The sequence below is a fragment of the Parambassis ranga genome, chromosome 21 (assembly GCF_900634625.1).
Source record: "Parambassis ranga chromosome 21, fParRan2.1, whole genome shotgun sequence".
NCBI lineage: Eukaryota > Metazoa > Chordata > Actinopteri > Ambassidae > Parambassis > Parambassis ranga.
In genome coordinates this window covers 17507169-17530988 of record NC_041041.1, presented here as the reverse complement: position 1 = coordinate 17530988, position 23820 = coordinate 17507169, and the positions used below count along the sequence as shown (strand labels likewise).

Sequence of the window (23820 nt, the reverse complement as noted above, 5' to 3'; positions counted from 1 at the left end):
AACATTTCCTTTTGGCGCAGGGGTCGGTTTGGAGTCATCCGTGAGTGTAGAGAGAACGCCACAGGCAACCTCTTCATGGCTAAGATCGTTCCATACGAAGCAGACAACAAGCAGGCGGTGCTGCAGGAGTACGACATCCTGAAGTCCCTCCATCACGACAGGATCATGGCTCTACATGAAGCATATGTCACACCACGTTACCTGGTTCTTATCTCTGAGTACTGCAGTGGCAAGGAGCTGCTCTACAGCCTCATAGACAGGTGAAGCTGTACTTGTAGTGTCTGAATAGACAACAGACAATAAACGTGTTCACTTGGAATATATTATGGAGCCGTTCTTTGGTGTCTCTCAGGTTCCGTTACTCAGAGGATGACGTGGTGACCTACATCGTGCAGATCCTCCAAGGCCTGGATTACCTCCATACTCGACGTATTCTCCACCTGGACATCAAGCCAGAGAACGTCATTGTCACTTACATGAACATCATCAAGATCATTGACTTTGGGAGCGCTCAGACGTACAATCCTCTCTTCCTCAAGCAATTCAGCCCTGCTATTGGAACACTAGAGTATATGTGTAAGTATTTTTCACAGTCCTACTAAAAAAGTTCACATTTATTGTATTTGTCATCTTCTTTGCTGGGTTTATGTCACTTTTATTTAATAATAAAAAAACTAGAATATAAAACATATTTTAATGATATATTTGCACCAACACATGCAGAGTATCAGGAGTCATAAACTGCTGTGTGGTACAAAGATTACTTGCAGACAATAAAGGCTGTTCTTCTTTTCTTTTCTTGTCCGTGCAGCTCCAGAGATGTTGAAAGGGGATGTTGTGGGCCCTCCAGCTGACATCTGGAGTGTGGGTGTGCTGACTTTCATCATGTGAGCGTTGCTTTCACAGCTTCCACCCAGCACGTCCTCTTTAAATAGAAACGTATTACGTAAAACGTGGCTTATTATTGCTGTATTTATATTTTTTTATTGTATAGTGTAAATAATTATATAACTCATAACTAGCTTTTAGTCAGTCTTTAATGTGGATTGTTGATGTGTGTTTTTTGTTCCTGCTTCCTGATTTTCCAGGCTGAGCGGCAGGTCACCTTTCATGGAGAATGATCCTCAGGAGACTGAAGCCAGGATCCAGATTGCAAAGTTTGACCTCTCTAAACTGTACCAGAATGTGTCCCAAAGTGCCTCTCTGTTTCTTAAAAAGATCCTCTGTAGCTACCCTTGGTATGCTGCACTTTTTACACCTTGACTTGATAAAAGCTTATTCATATTTATTAGGATTTTAATTTGAAACCTTAATGTCAACAGGGCTCGTCCATCCATCAAGGACTGCTTCAATAACTCCTGGCTTCAAGATGCCTACCTGATGCGCCTCCGCAGGCAGACTCTCACCTTTACAACCACCCGTCTCAAGGAATTCCTAGCCGACCAGCAGCGCAGACGAGAGGAGGTGGCCACCAAGCACAAAGTTCTCTTGCGCTCCTACCAGAGCTCACAGCAAACACCCACCAGCCCCGCCACGCCAAATGTGCCAACGTCACCCACCACACCTGACACCCAGTGAAAAACAGGCTTCCACACTCCAGCTGGTGGGACTTTTTTTTTTACAAAGGGGCATGACAAGGCTTTTGGGGGACAAGAGGTGGGTTGGTCCCTTCAGGTCTGGGTTGTCGAACAAAAACAAAAAAAGAAACTCATGAAACCAGCAGTGGCTGTAATCTCCAGAGACATCTTTTTTTTCTGAATCTAAAAAAAATGCTGTCGGGCATAAGGGAACTCTTACAAAGTTGCAAGCGCCTGAATGCCTTTTATACAGTGTGACGCAGGAAGTTGTCTTCAAGTTAGTACCTCAAGGTTTGTAACTTTGCATACATTACGGATGAATGACTTCCTTTCCTACTGTTACCTCTATGCTGATTAGAGAGGATGCCATGGAAGGCTTAAGTTGCTGTTAGAGTATTATTGTACTCTTATTGTAACTCTTTTGTTTAGAAGAATTAGAGTTCATGAGATAAGACAAGGACTCCACTACATAACGGTTTTATTTTTTTTTTTAAATATATAATAATAATAATATAATATCATTGAAGGATCCCTATTATTAATCCAACATGAAGTCAGTAATTTTTAGTTCATATTTCTGACCAGCACAAAATGAACAGAAGTTCACTTTCGTCTGAATCAGCGTCCTTCATTAAAACGAGCCTTTAGCTGAAGTATAAATGTGCTACACATCTGTAGCACCTTAGTGATTGTTGTGACTGTAGCAGTTCCAGGAAGCAGTGTGTTGTTTTATCTTATCGGGTTCAGAAGCCGATAAGTCGGCTCAGTGGCTTCTCTTACAAGGGCTATTAAAATAGAACAATTTGAATCTTTGCATTCTTCCCCTGTGCTACTAAACAAGATTCCTGAAAAGCAGAGCTTATTTTTTAAAAAAAACGAGTCACCTTTGACCTTCCAGATCTGAGAACTATTTTCCTCCCAGTGTTAACGCGGACAGCAACAAGTGTGTCCCTGCAGACCTCACAGTGTTCTTCACCACAAATAAGCTAGCAACCAACACATTGGCTTCCACTTAAACTAAACTCTTCCACTCAGGCTGGTGTGAGATATTCGAGTCAGGCACGGTCCACACACAGACAGTTTACTTCAGTTAGAAGACACTTACGGAGGTAAGATTATTCAGGGGAGCTGTGGGAGAGTGACTCTCTTTATAAACCCACTGGTGACTCTGGGGTGCCTCTAAGTGCCCTTAAAGAGCATTACAGTCAGCATATGAAAATAGCTGAGAAAGAATGTTGATGAAGACACTGCTGAGTTTATTAGTTCTTATTATAGCTGCTGTTTTTACTTGCTGCTGCTTTAAAAAAAGGGGCTGTTCGCTTTATTTGGTTTATAAAATGGCAAAACTTTAGAAGAACTAAAATATTTCTAATTATGGTTTAATTATTCATTTGCAGGCTATACCCACTGAGCTAAGATACATTTATGTACAGGATGTATTTAGGTATGCAGCCCTTAATGATTAGAGGAATAAAATAACTAATGCCTTTGTACGCTCAAATGAGAGGATACATGAAAATATCTTCAAAATATTTATTTTGGTAACTATCCTGTGGCTTATTCTGGTACATTTGCTCTACTACACTGATCATATTACAGTAATGAATGGTGTCTTTTATGTATGTTGCTTTTTCAGACCAGGTTTTGAAGCTCTATTAGATTTTTGATGCTGTTGCTTTAAAGGAGTCACGGACAGACGCAGAGGAGTTTTCGAGTTGCTTGTAATACATGAACTGAGCTGTTTTGCTACTTGCATTGACTGACGGAGGTGGTTCGTAACTCTATGAGATTATTTTACTATAGTTCTATATGTTCAAATGCTCCTGCTAGATGCCCTGTTTTTATTTTCTCTGCAGCTCTTTGTCTCTTTTTCTGGCTCAGTCATTTTTCTATGCAGAGCGGAATCACAGAGGAAGACGTTTGAATAAAAACATGCGAAAAGCAGCATGAGAATGCAAAGTGTCTGTGCAATATGTAGATTCTGTACTTTAGTGAAACACACAAAAAAAATGAAATGTTTGTAAGCAGACAACAGGGTTTTTAAATAAGATGTCGAGCTGTCCACGTTTTGTATTGAAATCCTACCCGGCTGTATTTTAGTGGAATGTGTTGCAGTGCCTCGTGACAGAAAATAGTCCATGAACGACTAGTTCTTTATTTGGATTACATGAATGTGACTGCTTCAAGTGTGTGTGTGTGTGTTTTGCAGATTGTTTATTTATTGAGTGACTGTGTTTGTTACCGCTTCTGCTTTTTATTGGTGAAATTTCTGACTGGCATGGAAATGGCATGACAGGTTATGCACAATAAAGGACATATGACAAAGTTGACAAAACGTAGTTTGTAGTTTGTTGGATTAAAAAAAAACCAATAGGCTGTGGTCAGTTCAGGCTCTTTGCTTATTTCACTGGGGACGACTCCACATTTCAGCATCCAACTTCTTCTATGTAAACAACAACTAACTCATTCTCAAGAGTATTTGATCTGGAGGCTATATTAGGATGGGAAAATATGTCCCCTGAACATTTGTTGTGCAGCTTCAATCTATCTTGTCATGTGTAATACCCAAAGAAGGGAAATGAATTTCTGCTTTGGATCCTTGTGGACCTGCAAAGCTCCTCCTGACCTCCACATATAAAGCTTTGAGCCTTTTAGGTGTGCTGACACTGGAGTAGAAGCATCTGTGAGCGGACATCTAAGGTAAAAACTGTGGCATTAAACTACAATTTTAAATTGTTCGTTATATTTTTGTGATTAGCTAACTTCTTCTGATCGCTGCAGATGTCCAAGGCAAAAACTGCGCCCCCTCCCGGGTGTACTCTGAACATCAATGATCCTCAAGTCCAGGAGGCTGCTATTAGAATTCAGGCCTCGTATCGTGGCCACAGGTATCAAAATGTAGTCTTGTAGCCCCCTCTCCCTCTAAACTCGCAGGCTGGTTTTGTTAGTTGTACCCTTCCTGTCACCTAGGTCACGTAAAGAGCTGAGGGAGAAAGGCCCCCCTAAGATCCTGCAGGACCTCGGGGATGTGGTTCTGGTTGAGGGCAGCGCTGCAAAGCTGGAGTGCAGAGTTAGCGCCTTTCCTGATCCCTTCATAGTCTGGTACAAGGACGGCAAAGAACTGAAGGACGGTCCCAAGTACCGCTATGTTTTTGAAGACCCGGATTTTGTGGCACTTGTGGTTCGAGACGGGGTTCTGGCTGATCTGGGAAAGTACACTGTTACCATTAAGAATCCATTTGGAGAGACATCTGGATCTGCCTGTATTCTAGTAGAAGGTGTGTACAGACTGTATGGCTGGCATTGTTGCTGCGTGAATACGTTTTGGAACTTCATCAGGGTTGGTTGAATGTTTCTGGACTGGCTGACAGATATTTTTTTTTGTATCACGCTCTCCCAGTCCCTGCTAAGGTTTCTAAAGGCCCGGACAACATCAAGGCCAAGAGGGGGACAACAGTGGTACTGAAAGCTGAAATAAGGGGGGAACCTCCTCCAGATGTTGCCTGGCTGAAAGATGGAGATGATATTGATGAAGATGAAAGGTAGGATCACACAAAGAGACAACATAAGTGTTGATCAAAAACATGTGTTAATTGATATCAACTGTCTCTTCAGGGTGTTCTTTGACGTCGGAGACACCAACACAATTTTGACCATCAAAAATGCAAAGCTGTCTGACGCTGGGAAGTATGAGGTGTTTGTGGAGAACAATCTGGGCACGGATCAGTCCTTTGCACGAGTGGACATCCTCTAAATCAGCCTCACAGCTGACTACAGTGTCTTACAATACAACTAAGCTAACAAGAAACTGTATATATGTTGTACCATCGTAAGAAGAAGTAAATGTTTTTTTTCAGATTTTTTTCCTAATGGCTTGTTTTTGGGATTTATTTTAGATCATCCACTGCAAACACATACAAGAACAGTCAGTCACTTTTAATGATGTGATGTCAATATGCATCAATAATAACCGCAACTAATCCTTAATCTGTCTACAGATCAGATGGTTTTAATGAATGTTGAAAAAATAATCACAGTTGATCACAGAGCAAACGGGCAGAGAGGGTGGAGGGTTTTCAAATGTCAGCATCTAGTGGTGATCAGAAAAACTACAGTTTGGCTGATCACCAGAATCAAAAAAAGGTCAAAGTTCAAGTTACAAAACGGTAACAAAAACAAGTTGTACGCTCAAAACTTTCACTTTTTTTAAAGGATTTAAGATTCTCAAACTGATAGATGTCATTTATAGCAGAATAGAAAGCAAACCGTTCATTCTGACAGTCCACTACCAGTTGATGGTAGATGTAATGTTAAACAAACTTTGGCCCAGAGAATGCATGCAAAACAGTAAAATATAAACTATGAACTCAAGTTAAGGTATATATACATAAATCATTGAATCAAGGAGCATGAACAGTAACAATATTACAGTTAGTGTGTTACTGGATGTAAACAGTCAGTATGTGCAAGGGTACTCCTCCTCTGTATCTGAGGGGAGGAGAGTGAACGGACCGTGTTGGGGTGGGTGGGGTCCTTGATGATGGAGGCAGCTCTCCTGGTAGACCCTCTGCAGAGAGGGAACAGGAGTCCTGGTGATCTTAGAAGCAGTCTTCACCACTCACTGCAGGTTTTTGCGGTCCATGACGGTAGAGCTGCCGTACTGCGCGGTGATGCAGCTGGTCAGGATGCTGAGCTTTCTTCACCAGTTGTGTGGTTTTGAGTGTCCCTGTGAGGTCCTCACTGAGGTGGACCCCTACATATTTAAAGCTTGCCAGGATTAGCAGTGGCCTCTTGTCTGTTTTAGGGTGAAGTTGTTGTCCTATTAAGATAAAGGTATTATTATTATTAGTAGTAGTATTTCAAAGGTTTTAAAAAGTTAAATAAATCTAAAAAACACTCTACTGATATATATCTACTACTTATCTAAACCTAGCAAATCTAGCTCTACAAAATTCTCTTTTTTTATCTTCATTATACTTCACTTGATGAAGACGGTGCCATCTACACCCTGGCAGCGCCGGTGGGCGGAGCAGCAGCGCCGCTCTGATGGAAGGTGTGTGGGCGCTTTAAAACACTGTCCCTTAACTTCCGCTTTCTGTTGGACGGTTTCAAGGCTGCCCGTAAACCTCCAACTTCTCTACGCAAAAACTTTAAAAACACGGAAGACTTTAACTTTAACCCAAGAAAAAAAACAAACACGGTCTTTGTCAACATAGATAATTACTTTTATAAACATTTCATATATTCTTTGGCACAAATATTGGCCACATTAATACTCACTATAAATTAAAACACGGCCTTATTTTAAAGTGTTTAAAGCAGTCCTGGCAGCAGCGGAGTCATTGAACTGCGCGGACTTAGGCTCCGTGAAGCCGCTTCACATCCTGCATTGTTGCTTTAAGAACCGGGCTTCCTTGAAACCGTCTAGTCCCATGTTAGCATGGTGAAATAGATGAACTTCTACATGCTAACAACTTCTACAAACAACTTTATAAGAACTTTTCTTTTACATCTGCACCTTAGAGTAATTTATTCCGGTTTGTCTGGACTCACTGTTGTTTAGAGCGTTTCTTGATTTTTGCGCTCAGTATGCGAGTTTGCGGACAGGGAGTGGCAAAATATAAATACATTTTTTCTTTTGTTATAACTCCACGAAGTGATTTAACCCGGTGACAAGGCCTCCGTGTCTGGATCTAATGGACCACCCGTCGTCGGTTATCACGCAAGTAAGGAGAGAGGAGGAGGAAAATGGGACTAGTCGTGAGGAAGGTGAGTTTGAGGAAAGTTTTCAGAGCTGCGCATGACAATGTCAGCGGGGGAGCGTGGAGTGGAGGGCGCCACGGTGTCACTAATGTCAGCTGCGTGTCCGTGATAACAGCTTCCCACGTTCGGTAACTCACATTCACGCGACCTGGTGTTCACAAAGCTTTGTGCTAAACTTTGAAGCCGGCTTGTTCGGCGCAGGCCGCACAAGCCGCGCGGCGGACAGCTGCTGGGGAAAGTTTCAGAAGCAAAAGTAAATGTGCAGAAATGTGTGTTTGAACACGGCAGAGGGAAGAAAAGTGACCGTGCGTCGTTGTTTTTAAGCACAATTACAGTTTAATGGTAGAAATGTTGTGTTTCTCCGAAGGGGGCGGGGTCACAGACACTAACAGTCCACTCTGCTTTGGGCTCAGATGCTGAGCAGCATCCGTTTATTTTGGTCTCATTACAGCTTTGACGCACTGTAATCTGCTGAAATCACATGTAAAAGCTCAAGTCAAGCCCGGTACTGTTAAAGTAACCTGTATTTATGGGTTTTTTGGGGTCTAATCTTATGTGGATAAATGAGGGGAATATATTCTTAATGTACAGTATACTTAAAAATACAGCTGGTTTCCTGCCTTTGCAGATTATGAACAGGGTTATGTTAGAGGGAAATGTGCGGCTGGATGTTTATCAACCTTCCAGCAGTCTGTTTTGCATGCTTATGTAAAGACTCGTTGCACTGCTGTCTGTGATGTGTACACTGCCACATGCTCTGTACACAGTGGTGCAGTTGTTTACTATACTGATAAATCTGTAATGGACTTTTATCAGCTGATCATATATCTGTCAACCTCTCCTATGTAAAAAGCTAGAAGTGAATTATGATGCTGCTGCATCCTATAGTTTTTAAGCAATGTTTTGAGGAAGGGCCTCACCTGCATTCAAATGTATGACATATTCTTATTCGGTAGATTTTTTTCTCCTCCTAAGCATCATGTTTGTGTGGGTGGTGTACACCAGTCGGCCACAATGTTGAAACCACCGGCCTGGTGATGTGACTGTGTCTACACGGCCTGCAAATATGCATAGTTCATGGTCCAGTTCTGATCCTCACAGTGGTCAGGGATCAGCATGGGCCCTCTGAAGGGTCTATACAGCATGCAGATGCTACAGCTCTTCTGTGGGTTTGGACTCATATAAAAGCACCATATTGCTGGTTCCTTCCATGCACCACTGCAATACCTCTGTGGTTTGGAGCTCTGTGCCAGTCATAGTCACCACAGCCTCAGATTGTTACAGCTGCTTATTATAACTGCTTCACTGCCATTATAATAATAATTGATGTTACTCACCTCACCTGTCAGTACTTTTTATGCTGTGGCTTTCCAGTTTGTGCATGATCACATTACAGATATACTGGTGTAGGTAAATAGACAAACTTCAACACACGCTCTTAACAAGCGGTCAAACAGTACTTTATTCTTTTATTAGTAGTTTCATTATTTTTAGGACACCTATTTTATGTGCATATATAAATTATAGGTGTTGCTGTTGTCAGAGGACAGAGAATTTGTGCAGCCCATCAGCTGCAAGCACCAAACCACAGGCACATTGCTAATCCAGAAACCGGGAACACTCATTGAGCTTTAGCTCGGGTAAAATGTCCGTCCAGCTACATGTAAAGTTATGACGCCTCTCTACAGCAAGAAACACATCATATATCTAAAAGTTAAATTAATAACCTGGACACAGGCTTCAAGAAAGGAAGAACGTGGAAGGAAGTAGTGTTGTCACAATAGAGTAGTGAGGAAACAAGAATCTGAGTTCCAGTTGTGTACTTTGGCTTCCTCTCAGACCAAACAGCATGAAGCTTGTTCATTAAGATCACTAATGACTATGGAAGACAAGATTGATACATCGGAGGTAGAGATTCAACAGTGTTTTGGCAATTCTCTGAACAACCGGATCTAACTCCACTTATTAATGGAGATGTATGATCTCATACATAATTTATTCACAAATCAAACATGTAGACAAATATAAATAAAAGTGGAGGAAAAAGAAAATCTAATATGGCCACAAGGTGGAAGCATTTCCCAGTTTACTGGTTAAGGTCATTTTCCAGCTGCCTCTCGGATTACTTTGTGCTGACCAGGGGGTCATGAGTCCAAATTGTGGCTACTGTCCTGGAGTGAGGGGGCAGAGAGAGAGGGTTGAGGGGAGACTAGAGGTTCTCCTTAACCCACCTTCACAAGTAGCTGCAGCCAGCGCAGGCGTTTTAAGCTTTTAAAGCCAAAATGTGTCTGCCCACCCATCGTCACCTTTCAGTACCGTTTCCCTATTTATCTTTAATATGTCTTATTTGCAATTATGTCTAGTGTTACAAAATAAAGCAGTTTATTTTCAGGGGTCCATTTCTGCTCTGTTCACTAAAAGATTTTTAGTCATTGGACTTTAGCCTGACTGTGAGGTGAACATTTTTCAGAAATGTTTAAACCTTGAACTGACCTGACCTAAGTCCAGCCCGGCCACCATGAACCGGCCACCATGAACCTGCCCCACACCATTTGCTCTGGAGGGGTGTGAAGCAAGTTGTCAGATTGTAATGTGGTATTGGGTATCAGAGTGGCAGAAAGTCGGTCGTGAGGGGCCTCATTCTTTCTGCGTCTGGATAGGAATAGAAGCAGCCAGGCACACAGGCATGCGTGGGCTGAAAGGTTCCCAGATAAGCCTGCTTTCAACTAAGTAGGCTGAAACATGCTGATGTGGCGTGAGGTTGTTGCTGCCCCTTGAAAATGCTGTAACCTCATTATCAGTGTCTGAGCCTGTTGGACAGGGAAGTGTTAGGAATGTTGCAGGAGATTTTGCTTCGTACATTTTCCTGCTGCCTAATTCTGCACATGACATTGATTAAGCAATGCGCAGAGGAAGTGTCAGTGTGAAAAGGCTGTCCCTGGCTTTGTCTACCCACCTGCTGATCTTGAATCGACTCCATACATGTCACCTGGAGCGATATACTGGATACTGTGTCCACTAAGTGAATCTACTGCTGTACTAACAGTAGTTATCAGTTCAAAGCGCCTGTTCCAGTGCTACAGCAGGAATCTCCACTGTACAATTATACAAGCACACCAGATATCTTAAACTTCTGCCCTATATTCCACTGGATATGAAACCTAGTATCCAGCACACCTTCATTGCTTTTTAGTGTTATTTACTGCTGCATCTGATAGTATCAAGGAAGCGGTTACACCCATGTCACGTTCCAAGTTTTATTTTTAGCCATTGGTGGGGCTGTAGGGATGGTGAAGCTGGTTGCTAGGATGTTCCAGATTGAAATGTGTCTGCCAGGTTTATGATTGTGAAAAACCAATTAATGCAACGTTTGAAAATGACTAATATTTTCAAGCAAATCAGCTTAAAAGGTGGCAATGTAATGACATAATGTTATTTATCACACTAAAAATGTAATTAAAATAAAAACTGGCTATAAATCTTTAATTAAAACTCACTGAAACAATGTTTTGCACATTATAAACTACAAAAGAACATTATCTCATCTCCACTAAATGAATTCTCTCTGTGCAGCCTTATCTCTACTTTGTTTTAGAGCGAACTAGCATGGCCGTAAACATTACCTTTCTTAATCCAGGTGCATAGAAGTATATGGCCCACATTGAAGCTTTAACCAAGAGCTGTTAAATGTGAGCGTCTGGCCTAGTAAAGATTTATTTGCCTCACCAGCTGTCACAAAGCGCTGCTCCGGTAAGCAAGCAACCTTTAAAGCTGCAGTTGATTCAAGTGTGATGCTCCACTTGCTATGTTTTGTTTTTAAAAAACAATTAATATTAAATATACAAATACAATGAAAGAATTTGTATCTGTATACAATCTGAAAATGGATCTTCTTCTCTGACATATTTCTTCAGGTTTTAAAGCTCAGCAGAGAGGCTCCAGCTGTTGCTGTTGGTATGGTATTGTATGGTAGTCCAACTCCAGACAAATATAAGAACTGGCTTGTGGGTGGAACTAAGGCAGACAGGTGATGCTTAGGCAGAAAGTGAGCAACCTGCAGCAGCACCCAGCTCTCACTCAAAGGGTTGTTCACCTCTCACTAATTTATTCACAACATAAATTCACTTTATTCTACAGCCGATGAAAATGTCAATTTTGTTTCTGTCAGGCTGGAAATCTGTCTGCTGGGGCATTTTCACGTGGACTTCTCTGGGGGTTGATACTATTTTGGAGCCAGCCTCGTGTGGTCATTAGAGGAACATCAGTTTTTGGCTCCTTTTTTCTGTCCTGTCGTGTGGCTGTACTTTGTCACTTCTCTCTCACCTCGTTTTGGACCTTCAATCATTCTGTCAGAAGCCCGAGCCGCCTGGCATGGTGTTTGTGTTGACTTTTGCGATGCAGGCATGGTGGTTTGGAATCACGTGATGTTGCAGAGTATGCAGTCATATTGCTTAAACTAACTTCAGTTTTCTGTGCATGTGCTATGGCGCCACTGTTGCTCAGTGTAAATACACAGCTTAGCCATTTCCTGTGGGTTGTAGGTGACACAACAAGGTTTTGTTTGTGACTGTTTATGGCTTGGTGTGAGCATGCTGCTCTATATATACACAGAGAATCTCATCATTAACCGCTGTCAGCAGCTGCTCTGGCACGCTATTTTAAGAACTCTGATGTGTAATATCAGAAGCTGTAATGCACTGGGCACTGTGATGTTTTTTAACCAGCTTCAGGCTACACGTTTCACCTGCCCAGTTCCTTCACACATATTTTGCACATAAACTTTTAATCTTGGGACCAAGTCAGGTATGTCCCAACAAGCTTGCCCTGGTTATAATGAGTGCTCTCCTGAGGCTTTGGCCACTTTCAGCTCCAGCTTAATGGAGCAGTCAACAGGCCTGAACTGTAACACTTGGAAAGTAGGTCAGACTTGTTCAGAGAGATGAAACTACCAGGCCAAACACAAAGGTTTCACATAAGAGCTTTTGATCATTCCAGGTCATTAATTTAATATACACTAAAGTTACATATAAGTCATGACTGTTTTTTCATTCATTATAATATTGTGTCAGTGGAAACAGACACATTATAATAAAAACATGTTATAAACAAGGAATGTATTTTACAAGTAATTGTTTATTTGTCCATTTGTTTTCTCAGTCCAGGTTACTTTTATTAAAATGTAATATTAAATATACTACAAAACAACAAATTTGTGTGTGTGATTAGGGTTGTTGATTTACTCCTACGATCCGGGCCAGAACTTGTTTACTGATCCAAATTAAAACTGCATTCACATTTGTAATGTCAAGTTTATTGATTTTGTCATAGTAATTTCTTTGGTTTTGTCGATTAAAAAACAAAGTTTAATAAAAACAAAAGAAAGAAGATGTGAACTGTTAACTCCTGAAGTGAGTTTAAATTACTTGACATGATATAAAAACCCCAGGTGTGATGGCTCAACAAGGTAGCCATCACCCATCTGTGCCACTGTTGCAATCATCACACATTTACACCCAAAGCAAGTCCAGGATATGCCCCCATACTGAGACTACAGATTTAGCCTTGTCTGAGCGGCATGCTAATGCCTTAGCTGACAGCTCTGACTAGCCATCAGGGCTCAGCTGATTTGTCAGTTTTTTCTTTCTTTGTAAACTCTGCCTCTCATCAATCTGACACCAGTTGATGGGATGTTTTGTACAACTTGTGTGTTGCCAGCAATGGTCCGTGCTCCAGTTGATGTTTGCAAATGCTAGATGTAAGGTTTTATATATTTATGTTTTTATTTTTTCAGCTAAAACAGTGATTAAAGCTGAAGATGATTCAGGATAATCAGTCCTTTTTGTCTTCCTTAATGGATAACATGGATTTTAAAAAACACATGTTGCATTTTGATTTGCCCACATTTACTGTTCCTTGTAAAAGGAATTTGTATTGCAGTGGCAGCTATAAAGAAAGAGATTTATTTTGTAGGTCTACCACAAAAGTGAGATCTTAACAGCTAAGTCAAGAGAGATACGCAGTCGTTAAAAGTTAAAAGTGCATGTGCATGTGTGCAATGTTAGACATCATCCCCCCCATGGACAATATATGATTGCTTTAAGCAGATTCTTGGTATTTAGCTGGTCCAGGATGTTTTCACCTTTTACGGAATGAAATGTACACCTATATTTTGTTATGCAATGTCTTTTAACCTTTTGCTTTGCAGCTGAAATAGGATGAATGCAATGCACAGCATGGCTTAACACAGCGGGAACCCTGCTGACAGAACAGCTGGAGTGATGGGCAGATCGGATGCTCTCGAGTATATGGCACCAATGCTGACACCATGGTGTGGATCAAGTGCTGATCAGGCTGCAGTGCAGTAGATTATGTAATCACTGGTGATGTAATTGCAGCAATGACGGAATTAACAGAGAATGATCATAAACGTCTAATGAAACGGTTGGAATAGGCGTGTTTCCATTATGTGGGTACAGAATGATCAGTGTGACTTTAAATTTCTCTGTTTCTCATCCAGTTTCCATTGAAGTGTCTTCCTCAAAGAAACCCCGCAACAGAGGCCTTCTACACAACCTGTTCTGCTGTCTGTGTCACAAAGAAACCGAGCCATCTTCAGCAAAACACAACGCCCCCCTCTTGGTAGAAGAAAATGGGAGTCTGTCAAAAGTAAGACCATCCCATCACTGTCCATGTCTCTCACTCTTTCCGTGTGATATCAGCTTTCTGTCGCCCTCTCTCTTCGTCGTCTGTCGAACAGCATGTGGCTGGTGTGATTGGCAGCCATTTGATGCAGGAAACACATGTTTTCTTGGCTCAAAGCTTTCATGTTTACAAGAGCATCTACCTCCTGGGTTGTAGTGTATGGCAGTGGTGAAAAGTACTCAGTGTTCAGATGTCTGTCAAGGAGGAAAGAGGAAAAGCTGGAAATATAACAGAAGTGCATGTCTGGCCTGAAGATCACTGCTTTGCAGAAATCTATAAACGGCTACAACAGAGCTACAAGTCACATGACAGCAGAGGCCCTAAGACTATATATAAAGTCATTAAAAAGAATGAAATAGTTCACTACAAGTGTTTATAGACCTGACAGATTATTGATTTGAATAAGTGATCCACCAATGAGTGAATACTTCTTTATACACAATTTTGTAGACTGTGGTTAAAGTGAGTGTATTCTTTAAAAAAACAACGTGGCTTTTGGCACTGATGGTCTGAAGATCAAGTGGTCAAGATGTTCTCAGGTGTCAGTTTCATATTTATGCCTGAGTTCAGCCTTTTATAGAGATTTGATATTCCAGAAGTTATTTGTCACGTCTCTCCAAGCCCCCAAAATAAATTGCTTGGTCTCTGGCAAAGGGAGGGTCGAGTCAAGTGCTAGTCTCAGTTTTGGTTGTGACAACCTGTCATGTCAGTGTGCATGCTGCTCCTGTTGCTGTTACTCTTTGAGGCGGGCCGTGGTCTCAGTGACTCCCCCCACCAGCTCTGTGAATATCCACACTGAATGGACCTTACAGTTACCTGCCAGTCATTTGGAGTCGGACTCTGCGAGAACCAATGCGTGGAGTAAACATTTTACAAAGTCAAGCCTAAGAAATAACTTCCTGATGTATTTAGAAAACTCTGAGCAAAGCAAAGTCTCTGGAGAAGGAGAGTCGTCTGCTGAAGCCATGCTTGCTGAGCAATGTCAACTCCCCAAGTTACCTGAAGCTGCAGATCTAAACAGCTCTTCAAAGGGACATACTCAACTAGGCATAAAAGTCCTTGTGGAATACACTGAGCCAGCTGTCAGTGGAGAAATGGACCCTTCTGTCTTTTGTGTGGAGGACTGCAATGTCAACACAGATGAGACTGAAACCTGCACATATTGCAATGGCCACTCTGAGAGCTTCGAGCAAGATTCAGAAGCAAGTGATGGATTTTTGGAACCCGACGGGGGCCTTGATAATTGTGAGATTTCAAGGTTAAGCCAACCATTTGACAAATGTGCTCAATGCTGTGAGTGTTTTAAACCTTGCGAGTCCTCTGAACACTGTGCTAATCATAGCTTAACTTCCAAATGCAGTTCTTGCTGTGAACCCTCTGCAGAACACCTCCAATTATGTCAGCCATGTAAGCCGTCTGATCAACAGTCAGAGTCTTCCGACTTTGATCCAGATGAATTGGAAGTGAACGATGATTGTTTTGCGCAATGCGACACATCAGATTTTGCACCTGAATGCATAGATTTACTGCAACAATGTGAGGTGTCACAGCAGCAAAGCGAGAGCTTTGCGTCTGAGCCAGACCCATCAACAGAGGACTCTGAGCAATGTGACATACCTAAAGCCTCAGACTCAGCAGACTCAATAGACTGTGTTGAACTGTGTGAGTACGATGAAATTATAAATCAAGCTGATTGCACAAATGATGATGAGAGCTATGAACCTGAAATGGGCCTCAGCGATGAAGAGTCAGAAGACACACCTGTCCAGGTGTATTTCGATGACAGTGAAGATGTTGCCACCGCAAGCGAGAACAGTACTAACTTGTACACCGAAGATGACTGCCATCATACTACCGCATTCAACATTTCCACAGATTGTAACGAGACGTGTGCAGATTATAACTCAGAAACACCGCAGGAGTATTTTTCTGAGCCGTGCCGCTCTGAAGAAAACACCTCGGACTTCTGTGCTGAAGAAGACGGATCATCAGACTGCTCCTCTGTGGAAACAAAATCCTTCAAGACCTGTCCTGATGACAGTATTCCTTCTGATCTGTGCTCTAATTCCTCCGAGGAGTCTGAGAAAGGAGCTCAGGAAGATTCAAGCGATGAGCAGACACAGTGGGAATCTTTTGAAGAGGATGAAGAAATCTTAGAAAGTGATGTTAATGAGGACAAAAAGAACACTCCCACAGTCAATATTGACATTGAGGATTACTTTGATTTGTTTGACAGATCTGACTACGAGCAGATGTTTGCACAAAAGCGACAATACATCTCCTGCTTTGACGGGGGAGATATCCATGACCGCCTGTATCTGGAGGAGGAGGCACAGAATCAAATTGCCAAAAATGCATATCAACTTGAAAAAGAAACCGAGGAAACTGAAGTATGCTCTGAGGAGGATGCTCCTGAAGATGAGGGCCGGACAGATGGGTCTGATGACTCAGAGGAACAGCTTGAGGACTGGGACAGTAAATCACATTCAAGTTTAGTGGAAGATGAGGAAAATGAATCGGAGACTGATGCCTGTTACATAGAGAACAATGAGGAAGAAGAGGATGATGAAGCCCCTTTTGACGAAGAAGCATTGGATGACCATGTTTCTCAAGTCTGTGATGAAGAGGAAGGTGATGTCGGCCTGTCCTTTACTAATGAGGACAGTATGTCTGCACCATGTGCCAAGGAGATCTATGTTGAAGGTGATGCTTATGAAGATGAGATCCCCACTACTCAGAAATATGAATCTCTTGATGATGCTGATGATGTTACCTCTAATGAGACTGATGACAAAGACAAGCCAGAAGTTTTTCTTGCTTGTTCAGAAGTGGAGCCATACTGGTCACTCACAGACAAGGAAGAGGAGGGAGACTTAAGTGAGCCAAGTGTTGAAGATTATTATGCTTATCACATTAAAAGCATCCAGTCATCCTTTAAACAAGCCTTGAATGAATTTATTATGGAAGGACAATTTTACAGTTCAAAGGAGAGGAAAGAATCCAGAGTCTGCCCAGAAGACTGCAAATCTGTCCGATTTGGAATTACTGAAATTATCGAACTGAACTGGTCTTTTGTGGAGAACCTATCCAATGACTTCTCATCTGCAGATTTAGATGAGTGGGAGGTGAATGAAATGTCAAAAGAAATAATACCCCCCTTAGATATCATTCATAGTGTAACAGTTGGGGGAAAAGATGCACTGGTTAAGGCCGAACAAAGCCGGGATTCAGAAGAGGAGCAGAGTGACGATGAATCCTCCGAGTGCGATTGCGAATACTGCATTCCGCCAATAGAAAAGGTATTACAAGCTGTTAACACTCAAATAAGCCTCAAGTCAAGGCAAATCTACTTGGTCTATTTTTAATTCATTAAGAGTGTACTGCCAGACATAAGATTCAGGAGCAAACCACTTGACATTATTGTGCGGTATCTGTGTCAAACTCTGTGCCATTTTTCTCACATGTCAGCTCGCAGTACACAGACAAACACATGCATGGCTGTCACAGACAGCCTGTTCAGTCATACCAGCTTGTTTTTAGAAACAGAATCGCATTAACAAACCACCATCGCTTGCCACTTGTTGAAGGATGGGACATAGTACGGTGATATTTACACGCTCCATCAACATGAGAGCAGCTGTAGCATCCAGAGTTTCCTGTAACCCTTCACTGAAACATCACAACACAATTCATGCTCTTAGGAAACACACATGTGCAATAAGCTGAAGGACTTTGCCACACACTTAAATGTTGTTCTTTAACGTACTACCTTGTCTTGCTGACATTGGAGCTGCTGCTCATATTGTAGAAAGACAATATTAGGGGATTAGCTGTTAACTGTCTGTTTGTCCTCAGGTTCGCGCTGAACCGCTGCTCCCACAAATGAAATCGAATGATGCAGGAAAGATCTGTGTGGTCATTGATTTGGATGAAACACTAGTGCATAGTTCCTTTAAGGTAAGTTAGCCTTCTTCTTCTTCTTCCCCACAGTTATGTATGATGTGAAGATATTAAGTATGAGTTACAAGAGGATGAGCTCCAGCAGAAATGATATTATTTTTATTCTAACATACAGTATCCAAAATTGATAATTAACCATTTAGCTTGTGATAAGTAAAACAAGAACCAAGTAACCAGTAATAATGTCTGTGCAAGTGTGTTCATTATTTATGACCACTGTGATATTACTTTTGCATATTAGATATATTTTTGTATGTGTCGCTGAAGATTCTCAGTCATCCAGGTCAATTTCATTTAAGTGCTTTCATACAGACGTTTTGTGGTTTGGTGGGGGTTTATATGTGGTAGAGGACCTCAGTGGGTGGAGCTGTGCGTGTTGTATTGCCATTGTTTTCTTTGGAAAACTGTTATTTCTCATCTTATATACCTAATTTTTTAATTATATTTATCATGGATTGCAAGGTTGGTGCCAGGCAACCAAAGCAGGATCCTACAAACAGTAGCATCAGTAAATGGGCATTTAGGCCTATAATGAGACTTTCTGTTGGCATCGCTTGCTGTCATAAAGCACTGCTTCTTACTATGAACACTGCAGGTGAAACTTGAACTGAAGACCTCAACAACTCAATCTGTGTCAGCCAGATTGTTAAAACAATAATAAAACCAGTCACATAAGGCATGAAATTAGCTCTAGAAGTGCAGGCGCAGCTAAAAAAAATTGTGCTGAGCTAACTAAGTTTAAACTTTATTTCCATTAAAGATGATTTATCATGTTGATGCATGTTGATACATGGTGCTGAAAGGCATTTATAAAGCAAAGCAGTGTTGTTTTTGCCATCAAAACAGAAGTAGTGTTCTCAGATGTTTGAGCTTTGAGTAAAATGTAGAGGCTGTGGATGTGTTCAGCACCAGTGTGTCATCCAGACTACTGAGAAACTCTAGTATTTGGGTTAAGTTGTTAGGAGAGAAATAAAAGAAAGGGAATTCTCTCTATGTATACTTTATAGGAATGGAATATGATGACTGTAGTTATGCCATTCGTAAAACTTTATAGAGCACCTACAGGAGTGTTAACAATTTTCCATGTGAACATGCTAAGTCAGCTTAGTGAGTTTGACATTGAGCTATGTGGCATCCTTTTGATCAGTTTGATACCTTTTAAGGTAGCATTCAGCGAACAAAGTAATCAATGCCAAAACTTGAGGCTCCTGTGTCACGGCAAATTATGTGATGAATGCCATGTGGTGTTTAGTCCTTCTCAGTTCTCAGACTGTCCTAAAGGATGATACTGGATAGTTCCATGAGCTCAGTATAAACCGGGTCAGACTTTGTGAACTCCATGTTTAACACAAGGTGGATGATAAAACTCATTATTACTTTGACACACATACTAAAAATAGCATTGACTTCAAGACCTGCTTGAGAAAGCAAGAGGAAACAGTGGGTGCAGATGCAGGAAATATTTTTACCCATATTAAAATTGGTAAGAATATTTAAAATAAATAAATAAATGGAAATAAATAAATAACACACCAAATATGTCGCCTGATGTACACTGCATTGCAAGAATGTAAATAGAAACTATTCTACTCTATTAATAGCCACAAAAAACAGCATATAGTATATGGAGGCAGAACTTGACACACAAATTCAAAAGTGATTCAAAAGGTAATGTTTATTTTGGCAGTATAACTGTAAAAGGAATAAAAAAATGAAAATGGAGAATAGCTTCTGAGATGGTCCTAAATGATGTGATTTTTGATGTGGTTTGAGCTCTGGTTTCTGTGAAGTGTGCACCAAATATAATTCCTTTATATTAATATATGAACTTTACTGCCTCCGTGGCCACAGCCTCCTCTAAAGAGAAAACTACAACAACTGTAGAATGTGCGAATAATCAGACCAAACTAAACCATTCAACAAATTATTTTATATTCATACTGACTAATAGTCGAAACTATTTTAACCACCCTCTGATTCTGTCATGCTTCCATGACCTCATAGTGTATCAATTTAGGCCATGGCGTTACGCCTTATATAGAACACACTTGTTATGATACTCACATTTGAGAAGCATATTTCAAATGTGAGAACTGCCAAAATAAATCAGACATTTTATATGAGCCATCTCAATTTCTGTAGCTCCTGAATTGCAATGATTGAAGGGACGAGTCAAATTATTTACAGTGTTGTTTAAGCAAAGGCCGAGGTGGCGTCTTTGTGTCTGTGACACATTTTCATATCTTATTTGTTGTTGTTTTGTTTTGTAGTGGCAAAATAAAAATGTGAAATAATGTGTGTGTTTCTCCATTTGTTTTCAACAGCCCGTGAACAATGCAGATTTTATCATTCCAGTGGAAATTGATGGAACAGTTCACCAGGTAGGCACTTAGACACTTAATTTGCTACAGTTTTGCTGCAGGCTTAGTGTATAGAAAGCAAAGCAAAACATATACAAAACCTATACAATTTATGTGCACGTGCCAGGATCTCTTACTGAACTCTGTAAACCCTCAAATATAGAAACTAAGCTGTAAAATGGTCTCCAGACCGTACTGGAAGCACTGTGCTAGCAGCCTGACAGAGCTGCAGCCCTCTCTGTTGATGGCTCCAAGCAGCAGGTGCCTATTTCAGTGGCCCTGACGAAATGAGAAAAGCCCGGCAGGCTTCTCAGAACTCACTGGCCATCAATCTCGGGCTGTAGCACACATTATGCCCTGCTCATTGGTGCTCAGTGGAAATGGCAGTGACTCTCTCCTGCTGGCTGTAAATGGTAACAGCAGTCTGTTGTGCTTTGGCCGTCCAGGAGACAGATGGAACTTTGTTGTCCAGAGGGCCTGGGTCTGTTTCAAGTAATCCAGGATAGGCTTGTTAACGTAGGGAAAGCCTATTCAGGGCGACTTGGTTCAGAAACAAGGCCGACAGCATCTTAGTGGAAATAGGTGTACAGCTACTTTGAGTGAATGTTTCCATGTAATGACATTGAAGCAACATGCAGTTACAAAGTGACTTCTTAATAACGGGAGAACTGTCACACAAGTTCACCTATGTCTGTGAAACAGCACAGGTACTAGAGATAGGTTGCCCTTGATGTATGGGGCTGGTCAAAAGGTCAGAAGTAGGGTTCACGTTGGTGTGATTTATACACATGTGCATGTGGATTTCATACTGCCATACCTTTGTGCCCAGGTGTATGTGTTAAAGAGACCCCACGTTGATGAATTCCTCAAGAGGATGGGAGAAATGTTCGAGTGTGTTTTGTTCACCGCAAGCTTATCAAAGGTGTGTTTTTTTTCTTTTCTTTTTAAAGTGTGTTGTCAACACAGCCATCTGTATTTAATGTGCAAAGTGACACCTGTTGTTGCAAAACATTTTGCTTCGGCTTACTGGAAGCCATGGCTCAGTTTTGTGTGTGATTTATTGGTGGCCTTGCACATGCGATATATTTATGAAGCCTGTCAGGCGATTGACATTTTAACCTCTAACATTTGCTTCAAACTGAACTCACCTTAACCCTAACTTGAACAGTCGTTACTCACATGCTCACACACTGACCGTCTGTTTGTCTATAGCACCTGCACTGTAGGGTTGTATGGTTGTAAAGTTGATTCTTTTTATAGCTTACACTTTAATAATGACAATAAAGTTACCTGAATGTCAGACAGCAGCCAATTCCAGATCACAGAGCAGCTAGTCTGCAGTCACTTTGAGCCATATTATTTATTTTTGCCTATAATCCACATTCTTGGATAGTATAAGTAATAATAAGCTTGTGGTTCATGGTTCATTTTAGCAGATTCTTTGATTGTGATAATTGGTGTGCAAACAAAACTTAATCAGCTACTTGAAACTTAGCAGAACTGCTTGATCTGGTGTCAGTTATTTTGTTAGCTGATCAAGTGATTTGTCAACAACAAGCTAGTAAATTTAGCAGCTGCCTAACAGACTACCAGTAGATGGATTCGATTACATTAGTTAGCTAACCAGTAAATATAACTGAGTGACAATCTTGTCTACTTTGTAACTTGAAGCAGCAAATACATACACACATACATGCTAAAACACCATAAAATACAAGCATTGCAGCATAGCCATGTTTTTTTTCTGCTTCTGCAGTATGCAGATCCTGTGTCAGACCTGTTGGATAAATGGGGGGCCTTCCGGAGCCGACTCTTCCGGGAGTCATGCGTCTTCCATAAAGGGAACTACGTTAAAGACCTGAGCCGTTTAGGGAGAGACCTCAAAAAGGTCATCATCATAGACAATTCACCAGCCTCCTACATCTTCCACCCGGACAACGCAGTATGCCCATTTCTGCTTTCTCTGTAAGGTATTGACATAGACGTTGTTATGGTCTCTTCTCTAATCCCACAATACGCTGTTTTGCTTTTTCCAAACCTCCAGGTCCCTGTGGCGTCCTGGTTTGACGACATGTCAGACACTGAGCTCCTGGATCTTATCCCCTTCTTTGAGAGACTAAGCAAAGTGGATGACATCTACGATGTTCTGAAGGAGCACAGGACTTCAAGTTAACAGAGGCAGGATACTAGGATGAAAATAATCTCCAGCTGCTGTCAATACGGGGCCACGGAGGCCGGTGGGCCGCAGGCTTCACAGTGCTTCCTACTACAAGGACCACACTGCAAAAAAAAACAAAACAAAAACCTGCCTGTCATTTAGTCTCATATTCTGACAAAGCAGTCTTCCAGCTGGGTTATGTGTACCCCAGCATTCACAGTAATCCATCCATCCTTTCAATTTGCAATGCAAAGTAATGTGAGATTAAAGGACTTCTGTAGATATCTTTTGCAGTGCAGCTAGTGTGTTGTTGTTGTTGTTATGTGACAACGGTGACCTTTGTAAGTGTGCTGTAAAGCCAGGCTGTGTGAACAGTTGTTGTTCCATCATCAGTCATTTTAATATCAGTACAATGTAGCATTTGTTTTCATATTTGAATCTTTCATACACACACGGAAACTCAGACTGTCCCCTGAATCACATTATCTATACATACACAAATGACAATCATCAACTGTAGTTGTTTCATCTTCAAATGCACATTTTCACATGTTGCAAACACTGTGCACTTACTGTATGTCTTTTGGAAAGTGTTAAACAATATATTCTATAATATTGCATTTAAAAGAACATAATGTAAACCATGTCCAGTAGTCTGCTGTTAATGAATCTGGGCCATGTTCACTACATAATAGATGATCGATTAATATTAAATCCCAAATATTACTGCACTGTGAATGTGTAATAATCCCCTTTTGGCTTATAAAACTGTCTGGATCTATTATATATATATATATATATATAGATCTAGATTGAACACACAGATGTGCCACTTGCAGAGATGGTGAGATTATTTTGTAAATACAGTATATCAAGATTTTAGTTCATTGTTTTGATTTGGTTTTAATGTAATTTTATCTAATGTTATTTGAGTTATTAGTCGTATTAGCCCGCGGGCTATGATAATACTGTTTAATGTGTGCAGGAGGAGCTTGTAACCTGCTAGGTAAGTTGGATTTGAAAGCCACATCTTAACGTCTCCTGTTGGTATAAACTTGAATCCTTGCTATTTTCATGATATGTTGATGGAGTCTTGTTGATCTGTATATTCAGTTTCAATAGGAACATTTGTGCCAGGCACGCTTTGAAGCTCTGATCTGCTTTGCCTCCGTTTGGATCAAGTTTTTGTATGTGTGGATTTGAGGGTGATCACGTCAGGTGTAAGTTAAAAGACAAGATGCTTTGATAATATGGAGAAAAAAATAATAAAAAAAAATAACCTGTTGTGAAATAATGATTT

The 23820-nt window shown here is 41.0% G+C and overlaps 3 protein-coding genes across 4 annotated transcripts in view; all 3 read left to right on the top strand.

Annotated features, from left to right (window-relative positions):
* The window catches only part of spegb (striated muscle enriched protein kinase b), a 29165-nt gene extending 25258 nt beyond the window's left edge, over positions 1 to 3907 (top strand). The window contains exons 37-41 of the mRNA XM_028433808.1: positions 21 to 260; positions 353 to 576; positions 812 to 887; positions 1089 to 1238; positions 1323 to 3907. Coding sequence (XP_028289609.1) covers positions 21 to 260; positions 353 to 576; positions 812 to 887; positions 1089 to 1238; positions 1323 to 1578 — 946 coding nt within the window. The 3' untranslated portion in view covers positions 1579 to 3907. The remainder of the gene's footprint in view (positions 1 to 20; positions 261 to 352; positions 577 to 811; positions 888 to 1088; positions 1239 to 1322) is intronic.
* A 265-nt stretch (positions 3908 to 4172) lies between these two features.
* LOC114426540 (CAVP-target protein-like) lies at positions 4173 to 5435 on the top strand. Its single transcript, XM_028394022.1, has 5 exons — positions 4173 to 4277; positions 4359 to 4465; positions 4548 to 4855; positions 4978 to 5119; positions 5193 to 5435. The coding sequence occupies exons 2-5, from the start codon at positions 4359 to 4361 to the stop codon at positions 5329 to 5331; spliced, it is 696 nt and encodes a 231-aa protein (XP_028249823.1). The 5' UTR covers positions 4173 to 4277; the 3' UTR covers positions 5332 to 5435.
* A 1537-nt stretch (positions 5436 to 6972) lies between these two features.
* On the top strand, positions 6973 to 23814 carry LOC114426345 (carboxy-terminal domain RNA polymerase II polypeptide A small phosphatase 1-like). 2 transcript variants are annotated; one of them, XM_028393702.1, is made up of 7 exons: positions 6973 to 7346; positions 13858 to 14006; positions 17898 to 17999; positions 20327 to 20383; positions 21192 to 21284; positions 22119 to 22304; positions 22407 to 23814. In XM_028393702.1, exons 1-7 carry the CDS (start codon positions 7274 to 7276, stop codon positions 22533 to 22535), a joined length of 789 nt encoding a protein of 262 aa, XP_028249503.1. In that variant the 5' UTR covers positions 6973 to 7273; the 3' UTR covers positions 22536 to 23814. The 2 variants fall into 2 exon arrangements, with proteins under 2 accessions (XP_028249503.1, XP_028249502.1); XM_028393701.1 differs by lacking the exons at positions 6973 to 7346; positions 13858 to 14006 and adding an exon at positions 14476 to 17341.
* The last annotated feature ends 6 nt before the right edge of the window (positions 23815 to 23820 follow it).

Excerpts from the sequence above, each read along its gene's own strand:
- LOC114426540 (XM_028394022.1), top strand. The coding sequence starts at position 4,359 with ATGTCCAAGGCAAAAACTGCGCCCCCTCCCGGGTGTACTCTGAACATC. Across the intron at positions 4,466-4,547 it reads GCCTCGTATCGTGGCCACAG|GTCACGTAAAGAGCTGAGGG; the intron begins GTATCAAAATGT and ends CCTGTCACCTAG. Across the intron at positions 4,856-4,977 it reads TGCCTGTATTCTAGTAGAAG|TCCCTGCTAAGGTTTCTAAA; the intron begins GTGTGTACAGAC and ends ACGCTCTCCCAG.
- LOC114426345 (XM_028393701.1), top strand. The coding sequence starts at position 14,945 with ATGTATTTAGAAAACTCTGAGCAAAGCAAAGTCTCTGGAGAAGGAGAG. Across the intron at positions 17,342-17,897 it reads GCATTCCGCCAATAGAAAAG|GTTCGCGCTGAACCGCTGCT; the intron begins GTATTACAAGCT and ends GTTTGTCCTCAG. Across the intron at positions 21,285-22,118 it reads TCACCGCAAGCTTATCAAAG|TATGCAGATCCTGTGTCAGA; the intron begins GTGTGTTTTTTT and ends CTGCTTCTGCAG.